The 20,168-nt window shown below is 45.0% G+C and overlaps 1 protein-coding gene across 1 annotated transcript in view; it reads left to right on the top strand.

Moving 5' to 3' along the window:
- Positions 1-1,141: 1,141 nt before the first annotated feature.
- Positions 1,142-20,168, top strand: part of SLC15A2 (solute carrier family 15 member 2) — a 37,569-nt gene continuing 18,542 nt past the window's right edge. Inside the window, exons 1-9 of the mRNA XM_035571224.1 lie at positions 1,142-1,273; positions 4,545-4,632; positions 5,246-5,387; positions 7,203-7,295; positions 8,411-8,510; positions 13,634-13,724; positions 15,895-15,972; positions 18,610-18,692; positions 19,975-20,061. Of these exons, the coding sequence (XP_035427117.1) occupies positions 1,142-1,273; positions 4,545-4,632; positions 5,246-5,387; positions 7,203-7,295; positions 8,411-8,510; positions 13,634-13,724; positions 15,895-15,972; positions 18,610-18,692; positions 19,975-20,061 (894 nt within the window). The remainder of the gene's footprint in view (positions 1,274-4,544; positions 4,633-5,245; positions 5,388-7,202; positions 7,296-8,410; positions 8,511-13,633; positions 13,725-15,894; positions 15,973-18,609; positions 18,693-19,974; positions 20,062-20,168) is intronic.

The following is a 20,168-nucleotide window of genomic DNA, read 5'->3' as shown; positions in this document are numbered from 1 at the left end:
GCTGCAGGATGCTGAAAATATTAAGGCATCGCATTGCATCAGCGTGGGAGCCCTGCAGAATGGATGAGAAACCTTTTCTGTCTTGCTTTTGTTGTAGTCCTTTAATAACTTGGCTGTGTTTGCCCTGCTCACCTGTGCTTGACAGAATACAGCAGGCCTCTAGTGGGGATTGTCTGGAGATACTTTGGCTAAGAGATACCCCCAGCCAGCTCAGAAATATTCCTGCTGCCTTCTACACAGTGTTAGGCTGCAAGGACTCGAGTACGTGCTGGCCTGGCGGGCAGGAGACAGGACCACAGTGCTCAAGGCCTGTTCCTTGCACTGCCCCCAGCTTTGGGTATGCTTTTGGGTCATTCTCGTGGGTTTAATGAGTCCTAGCTCCCTGGAGGCTGTTTGTGACACCTGAGAAGTGACCCAGATGAAAAGCAAGGTTGCACGGGAGTAGGAAGCGTAGGAAGTGTTTGTCACGTAGGGAGCCCAGAGGTGGAGGTGGCCTTTTGGGTATAGGAAGTAGAGATGGGGCTTGGGGCTGCTCCGGGGTGCTGGCTGTGCCATTAAACTGCCCCCAGGGGAAGGCAAGGTCATTCCGGGGAGCTGGTGTGGAAAGGTACCCCAGGTCAGCAAAGAAATGATTTATCGCAGTGCAGGCGTCCGTGACATCCAACGTCCGAGGGTTTGGCGTGATGAGCGTTTCAGTGGCCATGACTTGGGATGGGTGTGTGGCTTTTCAGTGGAGCGAGATCCCTGCAGAATAAACCTGCCATTACCATGCTGGGAGGGAGATGCACGCCTTGCTCCTCAAGCTGCAGGCTCCAGAGGTGGCTGGGGCTCGGGATTTTTATGCAGCTCACATCTGTTCAGCATACAGTGCCGTGCTGGGCTGATGCACGTAGGATAGCTGAGGGCATGCCAAGCAAACAGAAGGTCTGTGCCACAAAGTGCTGACAGCCCCAACCTGTGAACGATTTCGGCTGCACTCCCTGACTCTTCCTGAACTCTGCAGTTGTCTTTCCTAGCGGCATCTCCCTCCCCTTTCGGCCCTGGCTGCAGAAATGTGCTCAATTAGGGTTAACTCAAACTGAATCAAACTTCATGCCTGAGGTTGGAAATCTTCCCAGTCAACTCACCACAGCCACATAGCATGGTGGGAGACAAGGCGAGAGGGGAGATGAACGCTTTTCAGAGAAACGAATCCAAGGAAACTTTGTTCACTTTTATTTCTGCAGGAGATGATCCCCCCAAAGGAGATTTCCCTGTTCAGAAAAAATCCCCGGTGAGTGTTACAGCTGGTCTCCTTTTCTTTGCTTTCTGCTCAGCTTGCTCTAAACGTTGCAAGATCTCTCTGTTCTTTCCTCTTTTGTGCTCTAGCTAGAGACAAACGCCCTTTCTTGCAGAGAGTTGAAATAAGCATTAGCAACTCAAGGCAAAAATCCCTGCACTAACCTGATTAAGTTAAGAAAGGACAGCTTAAAGGGAAAAAATTAACTGTCTGCATCTTTGGGAAAAAGAGTAAGGGTTTTCACTGCTGCCTTTTTCCTAAATGCCCCTTTCCTTGTGGGAAAAGACTTCCTTCAGTGAAGTGAAGGGGGATGATGTGAGTGGGAGGGAGGGAACTGGGCTGTACTTTTGCATAGTTTGAGACACACCAGGGAAGGGTCCCCAGCTTCTGCCCAGCAGAAGGAAGGACAGGGACAGAGGACAGGCCACTGATGCCTGTGCCAGAGCCTCAGGTTTACAGCTTTGGCTGTGAGCTAGAGCCAGATTCAGCTCCTTGTTTTCTTACCTTGCAGCTTTGATGTTTATGTAGATTCTCAGTCTAATTCTGGTTGGGTGCTTGGCCTTAAAGTGCTGTACGCTGCATTGATTTGGGGGAGAAAAGGGCTTGTTCTGCACCTGCTTTGGTTTGCAGGACAATGTGGTAATACTTGCTCTTGCAGTCAGTCATGTCATTAGCAAGCCAAATCTTTAGCTCACAACGTGAAGTAGTGTGCAGACAGTAACTATTGGCTATCCACAGCTCCTTAGTTCCCTTTTGCAGCGAGCCAGCAGGAGAGAGGGGTGAAAACAAACGTCTGCCACTGGCACTTTAAATGACCTTTTTTTTTTTTTTTTTTTTCCCCTCGAAGACACAGACTATCAACTTCCACTGTATCCTTAAGAGCTCCATAATCCCACAGATCCCAGGCTTACCGCAGTTAGCTAAGCACAGCACAGTACCTGTGTGCTCCTGAATCCGGGCTTAGCCTCTTTGCTTTTGCTGGGGCTTTCTGCTGAGCAAGGTCCTTCTCTGCAAAAGCCAGCATACTGCATCCAGCTCTCGTCATGGATGAAGGCCGCCCACTTTTGGATGTCCAGGCAGGCCGTAGGCAGGTCAGTGATACAGCAAAGTGAATACCCCAGGGCTTCTGCGTGTGCCGATGCTGTCTCATGGCATACAGGCCAGGTGGAAGTACCCCTGCTTGTAAGTCCCTTGCTCTGTGCTTGTAAGCAATTACTCAAGGTGCTGGCTCAGGCACTTGGGCAGGTTTGGCTGGGAAGTCACTGCCTCCTGCTCTCCTTTCCCTGCTTGCCCCTATTCATCGTTAGGAGGTGCCTCTCCCAGAGCAGGAGTGGCTGAAGTGGGCCGCTGCCAGGGTTTCTGTCGCTGCAGGTTACAGCGAGGCATGTTGTACCTTCTCCTGTTGGAGCTGAATCCAGCAGGGCTTGTGCATCGGGTGTGGAGCGGTGAGCTCAGACAGCAGTGACCCCGACACCTGGCTGCCTTGGGTTTGTAGAGTCACGCTCTGCATCTCCATCAAACGTTATTAAATCTCATGAGTGCTGATAGCGAGGGCTGTGAAAGAGAGAAAGAAAAATATCCCCAGTATATCATTTTACTTCCAAGTTCAAAAAATGCCTCCAAGCACCCACAGGAAACATTATTTGCCTCTTACAGCTTTTCCTCTGTATTATGAAGAGCTTGTTGGAGAAGGGTGCTGTGTGTGTGTGTCTGTTTCTGTGTTTGTGTGTTTGCAGCTTATATATGCTACCGTTTTTAGGCTGGTCTCAAAGCAGGAGGCCCCAGTGCAGTTTCCAAGGGAGCCCACTCTGTCTTACAAGCCATATGTTGAGCACAATGGTTTCAGTATAAATAATAAATGAAATGGATAATCACATATTTATTCAAGTAAAGCAAAGAGGCCAAGGATTTCTTAATAAAAAGGCATTCCACAAATAGTGAGAGAAAAGTGTTTCAGACAAGGACAAAAATATTTGTCTTTAGAGATGCTGGGTTAAATAATGGAAAGTGGGTTTTTGTTAGGGGTGTTGGTGTTTTTGCAGACTGCCAGCATCTTCTCTTCTGTGGCTCTTCTATAGTCTCGCATCATTACCTAGAGTCTTGTAACCTCAATGCCATTGCTTGGGAAATCCAAATAAGCTCAGGTCTCGTGGTGGAATTAACCTGAATAAACATATCTCTTTTCTTATCTGTATTTGCATTTGGGGCTCTGGGAAGTACTACAGGAATTCATTATTTCTGACATGAGGCACGGAAATGCATATGAAGGGTTCATCTCACTTCACAGGCCCACACCGTGGCTGTTTAAAACCACGGATAAAAACGCAGCTGTTAATCTCACACCCACCTCATCCCTCACCCTGTGCAGGGCCAGCCCGTCTCTCCCACTAACTGGCAGGGTCAGGCAGTGCTCTGAAAACCTGCTCTCCTTGCTGCGAGGCAGTGGAGTTAAGCAGCTTCCAGCAGCTCCCAGCTGCTTAGCTGGGACTGCCGGGGGGCAGCAAGAGGGCTGGGGGCCCGCACAAGGTCGTGCTAAGACTCGGCTGTCCAAATGCCGTGTATTTCACTCAGAAACTTCTGATTTTAGCTGGAGAAAAGTTGGATTCAGTGAAAGAGTGGCCAGGCTCAGACAGGTTTGAGAAGTCTGTAGCTGTTTTGTTTAAATTTTGATTAATAAATTGAATTATCCATAACTATGATGGCATTCTCAGAATATGCAATAGAGGCTATGGCTGATGCTCTGCCTCAGGAAACATGGTGACACAGTTTGAGACTGGGGTGCAGACACTGAGGGCAGTGGTCGCAGGGGAAGGAGCAGCTCCCTGGGGTCTGTCAGCTGCTGAGGCAAGGCCTGGTGCGAGGAGAGGCAGCTTTTTGGGGGAGGGAGGTAGCTACATGTGAAGTGTAGGAAGAAAAGGCATCTGAAGGTGGTTTTGCATCTCCATGGGGTTTTATATTGTAGCAGAGAGGCAGTAGGACCCTTCTGCTGGAGCTGCAAGCATGGTGGGCACTAGCTGGTGGTCTGTGAGTCCCCATGGGCTTCCTTACCGGGCCAACACCAGTCAGGCTGATTCACTGGGGAGCCCTGACCAAAGCAAGACAGCTGTGGGGTCTCCTCACACCTGTGAAGATTGAGGGGATCCATCTCACAGGCCATAGAGGCAGCAGTGAGCACTTGGGTTTGGGACTGGCCTCCTCTCTGCTGCCCAGGCACTGTGGGTGAAAGCTTCCACAAACCTGGTGCTTTCTAATTTGTTTCCCGCAGAAACTCTGTGGTTCCAACTACCCCCTGAGCATTGCCTTCATCGTGGTGAACGAGTTCTGCGAGCGCTTCTCCTACTATGGCATGAGAGGTATGTGGCCCGAGTCTAGGAAGAGACTTTTCCATCGCTGGGCTTCTGTACACACCAGCCTGGTGTTCCAGGGTTGTGCTGTATGTGGTCACGGCTGTCTTTCAAAGTAAATTGGTATTTTGGCATGAACAATGTGCCCTAACATGGAAGCTAGACCTTCTCTGAGCAGAAGTAGTGACTACAGACCTCCAGTGTCACTTCCAATTTAATTTTTTATACGATTCTCTGTCTTGAACGTGGTTTTCCAGTGTGTGATGTGTTTCACTTGTGTGCAATCAGAGTGTCAGAGAACTGAATCATACAGGCACCTAATTTGCAAATAGAAAAAATGCATAAACAGAACTACAGGTTAGGGTAGGATAAGATAGAAAATATAATTTCCAGCTAAACATAAATGTTTATGAGCAAAGAAAGCCTGGTACTGGCATATCTCATTCGAGCATTTCCTGTGTCAGGGATTATGAGGAACAGGTCTGAAAGCACAGATCTTTCCACAACAGTACTCATAGCTGCTACACAAATCAGTGTTTTTCTTGTCACTGTGATGTAGTTTCCTGCTAACCTGCAGAGATGCACGTTAATTATCTGATGTGGTCTGCTCGCTTCCTTTTAGCTGTCCTGACGCTGTATTTCATAAGCTTCTTCCACTGGGATGAGAATCTCTCCACTGCTGTGTACCATGCCTTTTCTGCTCTCTGTTATTTCACACCTGTCATTGGAGCCATCATGGCAGACTCGTGGCTGGGGAAATACAAGTAAGTAAAGTAATCTCTCTAATTCATACAGAATACATTTATGCCATGCAGTCTGCAGGAGGTTCAGTGCTGCATGTGCTCCAGGTTTTGAGCTTGCCCAGGGTGCGGCAAAGACGTGCTTGCAAAGGTCAGCTCCTCTCTGTTAAAGGATGAACAGCCGAGCTGTTTGCTCACGCTGTTCTGTGCTCCTCTTTTTCCCAAGGACCAATAGGCAACAAAGTTCAAACAAATTAAATCACACCAGGTTCCTCCACCCTCCTTCTGCATGCACCTCGAGGAATCTAAGGTGTAGTGGTTAACCCTCAGCTTGCCGAGATCTGTTGCTGAGACAGACTCAAGGATGGTGAGGAAGCAGTGTCATCTTCTGGATCTAGTGGTTTCAGATGCAATGTCACTAATTGTACCCACTTACTTATGCTTTCTCAGCACAGGGGATGTGTGAGTGCACACATTTTTGTCCCAGAGTAACCCAGGTTCACTCAAATCATCTCCCTTAGAGCATAACCAGGTAAACTCTCCCTGAGAAAATTAAGGAGTCCTCCCTTAGACTGATAAGTTGTGGGGCCATCATCTGCCCAGGGTGGTGGTGAGCAGCTGGATACAGGACATTCTTTCGTTGGCACTGTCTGTTCACTGCCTGAGGAGTCTTGCTGTCAGAGTGATGAAGTGCAGCCGAACCTTTCTCTATAGGACTAAGCGCATCTGGCAGGAGAGCCTCAACATGGAAAAAAACAGCTGCAGTCTGCCTTTTCAGCAGAGAGCTTTTAAAGGGATATCAATATTCTTTTTTCTTTGTGCTCAATTTTAGTTATTCTCTTGTCCTTTAGAATGAAAAAACAAACAAAAACAATTGGGAATTTTATTAACTTCATTATTTGAGGTTTCACCTAGCAATGTTTGTTGCTTTTTGAGGGTATTAATCTTGCAGCAGGATGATGTGAGAAGATAAATCATTATGCACATTTTTGTGCATTGGATAAGAGACTTCCCTATGTCTTAATGGGTGGTGGCTTTTACTGTAGTAGCTGGGCCTGGCCAATACCCAGGACAGGATAACAGATTAGAGGGGCTTTTAGGAATGATCTACTGTGGCTCTAAGTTAGCTGTTGCAGCCAGGGTCTGGATATGTCGAGGACCACATCTGTGCCCAATAGCTCATTGGCTTTCTTCTAGCACCTCTTTCCTAACACATCCTTCCGTTCCCTGTGTGTGTGTTTAGTCTGCATATAAATACATAGCTGTGGTAATCCTGAAGATGATGAAGGAATGTAATGCACTCAAGAGCCTGGGGCAGATAGATGAGCTCAGTCCTTCAGAGGTACTTGAGATCCAAACCAGTCTTGTAACAGGAAAATCACACCACTAGTTTGGATGTGGCAGTCAGGTGGGTTGGGTGTGGGCAACAGACTTTACAGATGCCTTCCAGCGTAGGGATTCAGTTAAGTGCATGCTACAAACTGCCAGTCAGTAGTAGTCTGGAAACTGAGTTGGACTTGAACAGTGCTTGCCTATTTGCCTATATCTATTTGCATGATAAGACTGGAATGTTTTTAGTTTATTTTGCCCAGCAACCTCTGCAAAGAAAATAGGGTCCCTCCCTCCTTAATCTCAACCCATTTGACTGTCTCTTTCTTCCAGTGTGCTCAGTGCTGACACAGAAGAGTTATAGGTGTCTGTGATACCAGAGATATGGACAAAGCAGTTCCTTGTGCATCTGCCAAGTAGACCTTCCATATCAGGAAGCACAGGCACACTCTGTTTTCAGATCATACATCACCCAGCACCTTCAGTCACAGCTGTTTGCTTTGTTCACAGGACAATCATCTACCTCTCCATTGTGTACGTGGTCGGCCATCTGATCAAGTCAGTGGGCGCAATTCCATCCCTGGGCAACCAGGCGGTTCACGTGTAAGTAGCTGTCGAAGCCATAACGCTGTAGGAGGTTGCAGCGGTAGGTGGCTGACCCAGGACCGTCATTTGTTTCACCTCCATGAGGACAGCAGTCTGGGGACCGTGCATGGGTTGCTCTTACCAGGGAAGGGTTTGGGATGTCTGAATAAGCAGAAGAGGGTGTTCAGAGTGCGAATGCAGCAGGAGGAGTTGGAAAACACCGCTGAGACCGAGCCCTGTGACACAGGGACTTCTGACCATGCCTGTCTGCTACACCATGCTGCTGGAGTTTGTTTCTTCCATCCAACTTCCTACACCAGCCTCCTTCTTCCCTCATTTTCTCATCAGCACTGGTGCCCAGCTCAGCAAGGTCCCCTTGTGTGCATGGGAACACAAACCCCTAAATACACATTTTCTGATGTGTGACAGAGGAATTGAATTGTCTGTGTTGCCTCCAGGGTACTGCCCTTCTTGCCCTCTAGATTCCAAACCGATAGGAATTTCAGAGTAGTTCTCCAGCTGGTGTCTCTGAAACCACCAGGCTGTTTTTGCCTAGGTACTAGGGGCTCTAAAAATACGTGCATGCAAGCAGGAGTTTCTGGTTTACAGAGCAGCTTTTCTTTTTTCTTTTGTCCCAGACCTGACACTTGGTTCCATACAGACATTGCTGTCAGGCCAACAATGGGATTTTGAGGAGCACTGGGAGGTGGAAAGCACCCAACAGTCTAATTCAAACAGTTTTGCTTCAGTTATTCAAACTGGAAGTCCTATATGCAAAGGCTTTGTTTTTCTTTTTTTTTTTTTTTTTTTTCTTTTCCTCAATTGATCTCTGTAATCTTTTGTTCTCAGATGAGTGAAAAATAATCCCTTGATTCTTCAATGTCTGCTATGTCCACTGGGCCTTGGAACAGCAAGAAACTGACAAAAACTTTTTGGTTAATTGACTGATACTGAATACAGAAATGAGGATAACTGTTTTATTTTTTTTTTTTTTTGGTACTTAGCTTGCTTATCATCACTGCCCATGTGCAAAAGACAGTGATATCAGAGGAATTGTGGTTGGGTGACACTAACATGCTCTCCTAAGCACTGGAAAGGTTCTGCAATGGTGTTGTTTTTGTTCTTGCATGAAGGGTCCTGTCTATGGTTGGTCTGTTTTTGATCGCCCTTGGAACGGGAGGTATCAAGCCCTGTGTCTCTGCATTTGGTGGGGACCAGTTTGAAGAGGAACATGTAAGATTTCATTTATTTCCTAAACTCTGCAGTGTCTGGTTACTTTATGAGGATGTTTGTGTGATCAGATTCTTTTGTACTAGAATAAGGTCCCATTTGCTAGGAAAAGATGTAGTAAGATGGTTTGCATGAGACTTGAAAGAATCGGGATGCTTCAGTAAAGGAAAACACTAATGGGACGGGATTGATATCAGGAAGGATAGGTCATAACTGCATCAAATAATCCAAATGTTAATTGGATGTCAAAGTATTTGGAAGATCCTGTATGGCACAGCATGGAAAGGTAGCTATTTCAGAACCAGTTTAACAGGTGTGATTAGAACACACTGCAGTGCAACACATCAGATGAAAGAGAAAGTTGTATCACCAGGCTCTGTGCTTTCCTGGGAACTTTCCCTCAAAACAGGCACCAGTCATAGTCTGTCTTAGGTGTTTTTCAGAAAGAACTGTAGAAAATTCTAGCCTTTCAAAGACAGTTCTAGTACCAAGCGTATCCAGAACGTTTTCTAGTTATTCCAGAATGGAAAGTTCTGAAGAGCTGGGAAGCTCTGCTTGTATTGGATCCTGTGAATCACAATCCAGTTGCTTCACATCCTCATTCTCCACCACAAGTGTTTAGCCCTGGCCCTCATGTCCTGTAATGCACCAATCTTAAACTCCCATTATGCAACACAGTAGCTCAACCAGGGATAAGGCTGAGCTTGAAGTGAAGCAGGTCAGAAAGTACTACTTCAAGGTGAAAAGCATTATTTTCAGATTGACCTGAAATTAAACATTTAGATTTATGTTGATCTAACATAAAATTTCATTTTTCTCAAAGACAGTATTCAAATCAGCAACTTCTCTGAATGACATGAGTCACAGAAGGTCTCTACTACAAGGAAGAAAATAAGTGTTTGAGTCTGTGACGAGAAGGCTTTTAAAATCAATAAGGATTATTTAGGATTGACAGCAGGAAAAGAATTCCAGAAATAGGTCAAGAAAAGTACTGAGAAAGACTGGGACTTTTGGAAGATGGAAATCTCTGTCAGCAGAAGTATTGAATAAGGATACTAGAATAATGGTCTGTCAGGAAAGGCACTAGTGGAGTTGGATAAGGGATGGCCCTTTGGCCTTGGACAAGGGATGGGAGCCCTGTAGGGCAGTTTGTTGTTTGTCTATTGCAATGTCCCAGCACGTAGTCAGCATTTAACGAATAAATAAAACAGACTAGAATGACAGTTTCAAAATGTGGAGAAGCCTTGTTCTTTCTACACATGAACTCTGTCATACTAAAGTGATGAAGCTTACGGTTGAATAATAAGGGGTAACAAAACCCAACATGTTTCATGGTCACTTTATCAAAGCAGATCCTTCTGCAGGAGGGCCCATCCTGTGCTGTCCATCAGCCCTGGTGCTTTAGAGGATGCTTTGGAAGAGGGAGCAGCAATCAGCTGGTGGTCACCAGCCTCCTCAGTCTCCAGAAGCAAGCTGGCAGTACAGCACATGTGCTCTGGGAATATGCTGCGTGCATACCAGCATGTGGGCATCCCAGCTCGCAGCGCTAATAGCTGTCCCAAAAGGATTGTAACAGGTGTTACAGCAGCATCTTCAGAAGTGCTACTTCTATGAATATTAATGATTAATAATGTTTATCCAGCATCTTTCAATTACCACCTAATTACAGTATGATAATATGTACCACTTATCTTCAGAGTGTTTTATAGACTTCAGCTAATGAATCTCAGCACCCCAGTCAGGCACATAATATTATTATCCCGAACTTACAGTCACAACTGAGTTACAGAGAAAAACCTGAATTGCCTGTGGTTGTATGGGACTGTGCCCATTCTCCAGCAGTCAGACTACACCTCTCCAACAAATTTATCAAATGCTAAGGCTCAGACATTCCTCTGTGTGTTGCCTTCAAGGGAAACTAATTTAGAAAAAGAAAACTGTAAAAAGCCTTCTGATAAGGACAGTATGTTCTGCTCTATTCATTCTTTTCAGAATAGAAAGTTTGTATTTTACCATTTTGATATTACTTTGTCTTTCAGAAGAAAAAAAGGTTTTATGCTGTGCAGTAGGAAATTTAAGTCTTTAAAATAGGAATGAGAAGTTTTGATTTTGTAAGGGATGGAAGGTTTGGGGACAACCAGAATACTTTTCTCCCCTACAGAGTGTTGTTTGGGAACACTTCCTATGTCTTTCATCTTCTGCTCCAGGTAGGGTGAAATAAGTTCTGAAAATTCCCAACAAAATGAAGAGTTTGATTCCCCCTCAATTTTCAGGACATCAATTTTCAGGACACCAATAAACATCGGCTGAACCCTTAAGTGCACAGGCTTAGTTGCTCAATCTGGAAACTAGGGATGTGGTAGTTCTGCGTGTAAAATTAATAAATAAATTGCCCCTGCGGTTCCCACATAAAGACAAATTTAGGTTTTGAGGCAAATGTGCACCATTAGTCTGGTTTTCTTTAGAGTGCTTTGTAAATTCTTGGATCTGCCAGTTTGAGAACTGTACTACTACAAGCAGCGATGGAGACTGATACAGCAGGAGATCAGATAGGGAAAGCAGATTTATCTGCAGGAGATTTCCAAGCATCCTTGTCTATACGATTAGCAGTCCAGGCTAAGAATGCTTGAACAAAATTGTATTTATGATATGATATATAAATGCACAGGCTGCTGTGTTTATTAATTAAAGGCCAAAGCTGCTTTCAAACAGTGTGGTATGGTTTTTAAGGTACTAAGTAGCTTTCTCTTTGTTTCTTTTTTTTTTTCCCTGTTGCCAAGGAGATCAGGATTATAATGTACAGTACCTTTTCCTCAAATTAGCTAATCCAAGTCATGTTACTAATGTATGTCTGCTCCAAAGATTAAGAAAGTAAAGAAGGAATTCGGGTGTAATTTACAAGCTGCTAGGTCATTAGTTTTGTACTCACTTATGCTTCTCTGACCATTTTTTCCATCTCTGAAATTTGTAAATGTGTGAAATAAGATGCCCCAAATCACTGTCCTCTTATCAGCACACTGGTTTTGGTAATTGTTGCTCTAGACTTTATCATGTCGAGAGCTGTGTGCTTGAGTCTTGCTCAACTCTCAGAAATTCTGAGTTGTTCAGATATGAAGGGTTATAGATATGTCATAAGAATTTGAATAGAAGAGGTCAGGACTGAGGACTCTTCTGCAGTACCATATCAAGCCATGGCAGGGCTATTCGGTGATCGGGAGAGTTTGCTGAGGCTACTGATTTTTCTGGATTTCTTTATGGTGACAAATAACTAGTCACAGAGATAGAATGAAGAAGAAAATTTACTTTTATTAGCTTAGCACTAGAAAATAGCAGGTATCCAAAAATTTTGGAGAGGACAGAAATGGAATTTAGGAGGCAGTAAGATTCATTGCTGTTTGCTGTTTACCATAGGAACAAGAGATAATGATTGTAAGGCCTACCAGTTCTTTAATCCAGGATAAATCACTTATGAGTGACATATGGATTAGATTCTGAGATGTGCTAGGAAATAAAATCCTGCAAGAACCAAAAACTCAAGCTGATGGGATACCTTCATAACTGTGCTGGGGCAAGCCAAAAAGCCGTTCACCCAAGCCAGGGGACACCCAGCACCCCTGATGGGTGCTGGTGGGAGGTGACGGGACTCAGCCTCACCTTCCCAGTACCCACTTCACAAGGTGACATAAAGAAAGTCCTCCTGTGCTCTCCTGCCTGCCCATCTTCCCCGCAATGATCTGCTGCGGTAAGAAGCTTCTTGCCATACAAAGTACCTGTTGGCTGCACCATGGTCATTTTGGGATCGCAGGCTTCATTCCTTATGAGATGTCCTCTTTACACGCAATTCTTCACATTTACTGCAATTCTTCACGTTTTCTTCTGTTTTCCAGCCTTGTGACTATTGTTGTCTAAGGGAGCAAGATGTGTTTGAAGGAGAGGAGGCAAAACCAGACCTCTGGGGATCTTCCTCACATTGAGATGAATTAAAGTTTCCCGGTCAAAAACATGCTCAGGTCAGAGAGATGTGGCTCCAGGTGCCCTAAGGAGCTCTACCAAAGCTTCAGGTGCCCTAAGGTGCTCTACCCAAGCCATGTCCCGGCAATTTGCCCACTACCATCGCAAGACCTGGTGACAGCTTGGAGTGAAGCCTAAATACATATAAAACATATCATCTGCCCGGGCTTGGGCTGTCCTTAAATGCTGGTTTCCCCAGCTCAGATGTCCAATAGCTGGTGATACAGACGAGCGTGGTGTAGGCCAGGTTGCCTTCTCTTCTTTCTCCACTCTACTGGCCCACCCAGGCACGGGGAGGAGGTCTAGCACTGTGTGTGCATGTATCTGTGCAGCGTGTCTCCCCTGCAAACAAGGAAAGACTGCTTTGGAGTGAATCCCTTCACACATTACTTCAGTGGAAAGCACCAAACTCTGCATCAAATTCTTAATTGCCTCCAAATTGAGAATTGTGTGGGAGGCAAGAAGATCAACAAGAGCTGCATGGACTGTAGCATGTTACAACATCAGTTGAATTTTGAACTCTTCTCTTGGAGTTCAACCCTCAGTCAGGCTCTTGAATTTGCTCCTGTAGATTTAATTTGCCCTATTAGTTTGAGGTTGACTGGCCTCAGCTTGGTAATCGCCTGCCTGTTGGATCCCTCTCATCTGCTGACTCTCTCTCATCTATGCTGTCTTTAACAACCCCTCAATCTATGCAGGTTTCTTTTTCTGTTTTTACATAGGAAGAGAGGAGGGGAAAAAAAGAGCTCAGACATGGGAACAAATGGTGAGCTTGCCAAGCCGCGCCAAATTGGATTGAATTAGGTGCCAGAGGATCTGAATCATGCTACTTGTTCTGAATAAGTAAATGCTCTCCCCTTCCAATCCCACAGCACTCTCCAAGCAGTGGCTTTTCTTCCGAAATGCCAAAAAGCCCCAGAGCGCTTCTTAAGTAACATGAGCTGATTTGTGTGAGCTTTTACCATCACCTGAAGGCAAGCTTGTTTGCTTAACATTTTATGCACTGCGTGTCAATATTTACCCAGCCTTCCTAACAAGAGAATTGATAGCGTTCAATTTGCAAGCCCAATGCTGTGCATTAGCCGTGACATTGATATTGTCTTCTCTTGTTTTAGACCTCGGAGAGAAGCAAGTTTTTTTCCGTCTTCTATTTATCCATTAATGCTGGAAGTTTGATCTCCACGTTTGTAACTCCTGTATTAAGAGGTCAGTGTTGATTTAGAATAAGACAATAAATTAGCTGCCCTCTGACTACTCTGCTGTTCATTGTTAGGCTCTTATGACAACTGAATGGCAGAAATTACATTATCTCTGGATTGGCCACTGTATTGCATTTACGCCTTGTTAATCCTGCCGTAGCAGCGTAACAGATTTATGGTACTAGCAGCAGACAAGTCACAAAAAACACGTTCCCAGCTGTATTTCAAAGCCAGCCTGAACTGTAGAATTAAAATATGGGAAGTGGAAAGAACTAAATGGTCAGCTAAACTTCCTTCTGGCCAGTGAAGGATTGTTCCCTGTCTTGCCCGTAGGTAACCTGTGGATGGGAATTGATCTTTGGCATCATGGGCAGACATCAGGACGGAACGAATTATCAGGGCTGGTTGTGGAGCCCCACCTTCTCCCTCCCACAGGGCACTGCTGACTGCTGGAGGACTCTGTCCTGGCACCCAGGCATGTCTGCTGGGGTCTGCTTGCAAGACTGCAGCCCTGAGCAATTAGCCTTGAGGACAAAGCACAGGCCTCTGTCCCACTTAAGACCTACTTTACATTCTAGCCTTGCTGCTGTTTCCTTCATTGTATTGTAGTGCCCAGAAACCAAGGGATTGGCGTGCTGTAAATACAGGCACAGAGGCAGAGGGAGGGCAGGAGGGTAGCAGGCCGTAGGTGAAGGGGATGGGGACAGGGACAAAGTAGCCTTCACACTCACTAGCAATTTTTTTCCCTTCCATCCTGTAGCCTCCAGGAAGCTTTCTTTGTTTGGAGCGGCTGTTTCAACAGGCCGTTCGTTTCACAAGGCTGTGGGCAGTTGTGCTTTGTCTCACATTTACAGCCCCATGTTCATGCCAAGGCAAATGTTCCCTCTCCACAGCCAGCGTTACCCTGGGGAGGCACTTTCGCTTGGTGTAGTCAGGGGGCTGATGAAAATCTAGTCCCTTTGGAACATCCAAACTCGTGCCAACGCAGCGTACCAATAAACTAGTTGCAACGTGGAAATAAGGTGGAGAGGATGGGGAAAGAGTACAATTTCTGCTAAGTGTGAAAGCTTTTCCTGGAAAAGCAAGAAATCTTGTTCTTAGACATTTGGCAGAAGTGCAGGATATTTTTAGGTGGAGAAGTCCAACTCATTTTGCATGTCAAAAGTTCAGTGTGTCCATAAGGTCTTGCTGCCAGTTGGATCTCAGCTAATTTACTGAAAATATGCAAATAAGTGTTAGGCACTGCACACAGCTATGCAGCTGACCATGACTGCCCAGGGACAGCAAACAGGAACAACTGAAAGCTTCATGGGTTGTTTTCCTGTTAACTGTGTTGGTTTATTTTAGTCATATTTATTTGGTTTTGCTCCATGTAAGATTGCAGTGATTTGTAGCCACTGGCACACAGACCTAGACCACACTGCTGGTCTGCTGTTTGCTTTGGCCTGCTAAACTCGTGTGAAGTGAGAACTGAGCTAGGCCAAGAGGCCCAGGGTTTCGGTGAACCATACCTCAGATCAGTCGAAGCCGTGCTCTGACAAACCTGGCTTCCTGGTGGGCAGGACCTGACGCCTGGAGCAGGCAGCCTCTCGTGAGATTGGGAAGGAGAGCAAGGGAACTGGAGATGCAACCAGAGCATTAGGTCTAATGGTTCCCACTTATTTAGGAGTAGGGGATTTTCCTTCTGCCTTGTCCACTGTAGGTTACTAGTAAATCAGATTTGGGTTTCTAGCTCAAAAATTCATGAAGCTGGCACAAATGATATGTGAACACAAATGATATGTATGAATATGTATGAATATGAATATGTACTGATTGTTTAGATCTATGCAAATACATAATGATTTGAGGTTATTTTGATTTTGTTTTGTTTTGTTTTTTCTCCAAATTACGGTTCCTACCACTTCTTTCTACCTATTTGTCTGCCCTTTCCCTTCTACTCTTCTGATCAATACCCCATTATCAGCTGCTGCTGCTGGCAGACACTAACCCTGCTTCCAAATTGTCCTCGTCAGGGGAGGACAACTGTTTCAAGGAGATTCAATTCACAGTGTCAAGCACCAGCAAAGAAGATTTAAAGCTAAGAGAAGTGACTGATTTAAGGGAAGCAAATCAAAGACCCAGGTAACATAAGTCTGACTGTAATGAGATGCTTTTATTTCTGACTTCCTTTTTAGGGGATGTGAAATGTTTTGGAGAGGATTGTTATGCACTGGCTTTTGGTGTCCCAGCAGCACTGATGGTGTTGGCGCTTGGTGAGTGAAAACTATAATGCTTCTAGTAGTAGTTACCATTTGTGAGTCCACTTATAGATGAGAAAATGCACAAGTTTACCAGCTCTGGATGGATACTGTGATGGGAAGCTCAAGGGTACAAGGTCGTCCAACAATTTCACAGTTCAGAACAGCAAGAAAAAACACCTGGTTCACTCAGTGGTGGGCAGACAGTGGTCATCCTGCGATCCTATAGCATGACACTGGTGAGCGAGTGGTCTAGTGGGTGTATCACAGTACAGTTACCTTGTTCAATATAACAAAGGGAGGCACCAAAATCATTCTCCTGACGGACTATAGGTTTGCTTGTCAGTAAGTCAGGTCTTTGAGCTGCCATCTGAGCAGTCCTCAAAGTTCCCCAATTCACAGAAGGGAAGCTTAGTATGACATTTCTAACCTTTGCACAGGCTTTTTGTAGCTCGGGGACATCTTTAATGGATCAGACTTTTGCCTCAGAATCTGTTTGCCACCCAGAAATCCCAGAAGAAGCTGAATGAGATGCTACTTTATTCTGAGCTGTCTCAGTTTGCTTGGCTGAAGTAATTCCCACAATTATAGTGACAGCCTATTATTATGTTGCAATAATAAGCCCTCATTGCCCAAGAGTCTGGAGGCAGCCGCAATCATCCTACTCCCTAAAGCTTGCATCTTAGCCCCATTAATGTACTGTCAAGACTTCTTCTTCAACCCCTGTCAAATACCTAGCAATTTCTACATTCTTACAGTTACTCCTCAGTAACCAATATAGAGGACACCCCATTAGCTTTAGTTTCACAGTTGCAAGCGACTGAGGGGAGCAGTCCCCTTATTATGCTGCATTTGAGAGGTTTAAACACAGCATGGGGTGACTTCTTATTCAGCTTGTTAGCTTAATTGAGAGACCAAGCAATTGTTTGATTTCACCATAGCATCTGTGATTTGAAAAGTTCATCGCCCAGAGAATGTGAGTGCTGCTTTTCCCCCTCAAACTTCCATCTGGCAGAAGGATCAGCACACTGAAGAAATGTCATCAGGCCACAGCCAGTGTTACAGCAATTATTTTCTAAAAGTGCGTGGTCATGGGCCTGAGCAGCTTTTCTTTTCCCACATGGCCTACTCCTATCAGTTTAAGGCAGCATAGGCTTCTCTGTGCTGAAAGTTTCCAGCAGGATAGTAGTAGTTGCCCAGGGGAAAATGGACATGTAAATACTGCAGTTTCAGTGAGGCCATCGGTCGAAATGTGTTTTTGGCTAGTGTCCTGCTGCCAGATTCCACAGCCCGTCCTGGCAAAGCAGCTCTGTTCTTTCGTAACATGCTAAAATGCTCTTGGATGTGATATATTTGACTATGTGAGCAGTGCACAGGACTGGAGAAAACACCTTTCCAGTCCTGACTGGCCCCCTCCCTGTGACGCTGGAAAACGAGGATAGGTTTAGAGGCAGAATGGAAATCTTATACAGTGAGATTGTCTGAGCTGCTTCAGTTTCTGAAAGATAAGAGAGGACTGGTATTATTTAATTTCAAATGCTAAACTTAATGCAGGAACCTCAGTTCCCAGTGGAGTCAGTGGCATCCCCAGGAGGTATTTCAGCAAACCTAATCGATCTCCCTTAGGAGGCACCAACGACTCCACGGAGAGATGTTAAAAATGAGGTAGTGCAGTTGCCCACTCTGTGACTTTGGACAAGTGACTTTGATTGAGATTCACCTAAACTGACTTCAGATGCCTCTCTGACAGTTCTGCAAGTCAAAACAGGACATAAATGGTCTTCATAGTGAGAAAAGAGAAATGGTGAATCTCCTGCAGCGTTCCTATGTTAGGATAAAAATGCCTACTTTTCTCCACTGGCTGTGGACCGACCTGGGTGACTGGGTTAGCTTAAAATGCTTTTTTATATGGATTTTGTGCTCAGCTTTTATTGTGCTTCTCCCTGCTAACATCTTTGGAATTGCAGTGCAGTCAAAGGCTCTCAAAGAGCAGGACAAATGATCTGTAATTGGATAGCTCCATCTCTGACAACATTTTGAAGCCTTGCTTCATATGTTTTTGTGCTTTGAGGGAGAAAAACAAGGCAAAACAATATCTTAAATTGCACATCCTTCCATGGAAACCACGAGTGGAGGTAATTTCCCTTAGCACCAGTGTGTGAGGCAGTGGCCTTGGCGAGTTGGGCTGGCAGTTGCCATTGAAATGTGTGTGAGATGCAATACACAGAGCCCATGTTGGATCTGCACTCATCCTCACGTGGTTGCAATGACTCGGGGATGGTTTCCAGCACAGGTATCATCAACATCAGATGCAGGAATTAAATGTGGATTGTATTTTAAGTTTAGCCCACAAAAAGCATAGATGGGGGAATTTTCAAAGCACTGGTTTTCTGCATGAATCGGATGTGGAGGTGCATGTTGTACCACAGCAGATTATGAGAAGATGGCAGTCACTTTGTAGGAATCACACTGCCTCTTGTAGGAACTTGCGTTTTCTTCCATCTGAAGGCATGAATGGTGTCCTGTATGTTTGTTTTGTTTGATAAAATTGCAATCCTGTAAGCCCTAAAGGGAGAGGATTTCTGTTGAATATGGGGGTTGGGGCTGAGCTTTAGTCATGTGAATTCCCTTCTGGATTATAATATTTTTCAGTTGTGTTCATTGCTGGAAGTGGGCTGTACAGAAAAATGCCCCCACAAGGGAATGTCTTACTTGAAGTGTGCAAATGCATTGGAGTAAGTATGTGCCATTCCTTCTCTTTCATGCACGACTCTGGGGCTGCAGATCAGAAAAGCACAAAGGGAATGGGGAGGGGGCATTTGGAGTTCTGTATGCTGCTCCTGGATATATTGCTAATGAGCTAGAAGGAATAAGGAACACATTTAGGTCCCAGTTTATTCTTTCAGCATTTCAATTGTTTTTCCATAGTTCCATGAACTGTTTAACTGATGCCAAGTAGAACCACTTGGGGGGGATGCTGAAAGACAGGCAGGAAACCGAAAGGAAAATTCAGAAACTCACAAAGTATCAGAAATGTGACTTTCTTTTTCAGCTGAACAATTTTACTGAAGTTTATCAGTTCAGCAGACAGTAAGAGTACGTGTTCATATTGTGCACATTGAGCATGCTCTTGTAAATGCAAGAGATGCTTGCTGAAGTTGCAGTATAGCCTTATCAATTATTTTTCATAGTGTGTAAGTTGAATATAGTATGTGCAAAAATACTTTCTTGGTTTTGGGTGGAGATTGATGTTTCTTTTTCAGAAAGCTGAAAACATTCAGCAAATGTTTTCTTTTTTGCCTAGGTTAATGCTAGTGACAGATTTACCTCAAGAAAGCAGCCAGATCTTAAGGATAGGGTGTCTAAGTGAGGCTGCCACTCTTCTTGCCAGAGTCTGTTCAGCGGCTGGAGCACACACTATAAACAAACAAGTTAAAAATTTGGTGTCACTGATTTCTCCTTCAGTGAGAAATGAACTTGAAAGCTTCTCTAGGACTGGATGAGACATGGGCTGCACCAGGAATATGCAAAGACAGGCCTACAGAACAAGAAAGGAGGGAGAGTTCTGGTTTTGACATTGCTGTGTATAATGAGGCGTTCCCTTCCCAGCACAGTGGTCAAACCAACAGGTGCCTTTCAGAAAAGAAGGGAAGAAGAAATTATGTTCAAAGCTTTATAACCTATCAGGTTTTAAATGAAGCAAGAAAGTCTATGGGGGCTAATGCCAGATTTGTCTCTGAAAGGCTGAGGAAGTTGTTCATTCCCACATCATGCCTTTAACCAATGCCACAGAACCTTTCCTGCAGAGAATTGGTCATAATGTGTCCAGTCCTGCACATGCAGATTTCGGATTTGTCCAGCAGAATTATCTGGTACTGTGTACCTTTGGGGATGGGGAGGGCAGTCCTGAGCTGGAAATGTGGCAAGGGCTGATATGTAAAGCTTCTGAAAGGGAAAGGAAATAGTTTAAACAAGGCGGCAGGCACAAGGGAGCTATTCATCTATTTTTTCCCCTAGTTTGCTATTAAAAACAGGCTGAAAAACCGCTCCCATCATATTCCAAAGAGAGATCACTGGCTCGACTGGGCATCAGAAAAGTACTCGGTAAGTGATGCTTCACCTGGTAGGTTTGGAGGGGGAAAGAAGAAGGCAGGGAGGCAGACAGACTTAAGACTGGCCTGGCCACACCACTCCTCACATATGCCAGTCTT

This window comes from Cygnus atratus, chromosome 6 (genome assembly GCF_013377495.2).
Source record: "Cygnus atratus isolate AKBS03 ecotype Queensland, Australia chromosome 6, CAtr_DNAZoo_HiC_assembly, whole genome shotgun sequence".
NCBI classification, from domain to species: Eukaryota; Metazoa; Chordata; class Aves; order Anseriformes; family Anatidae; genus Cygnus; species Cygnus atratus.
Note: the sequence above shows the minus strand (reverse complement) of the source record. Positions and strands in the feature narration are given on the sequence as shown.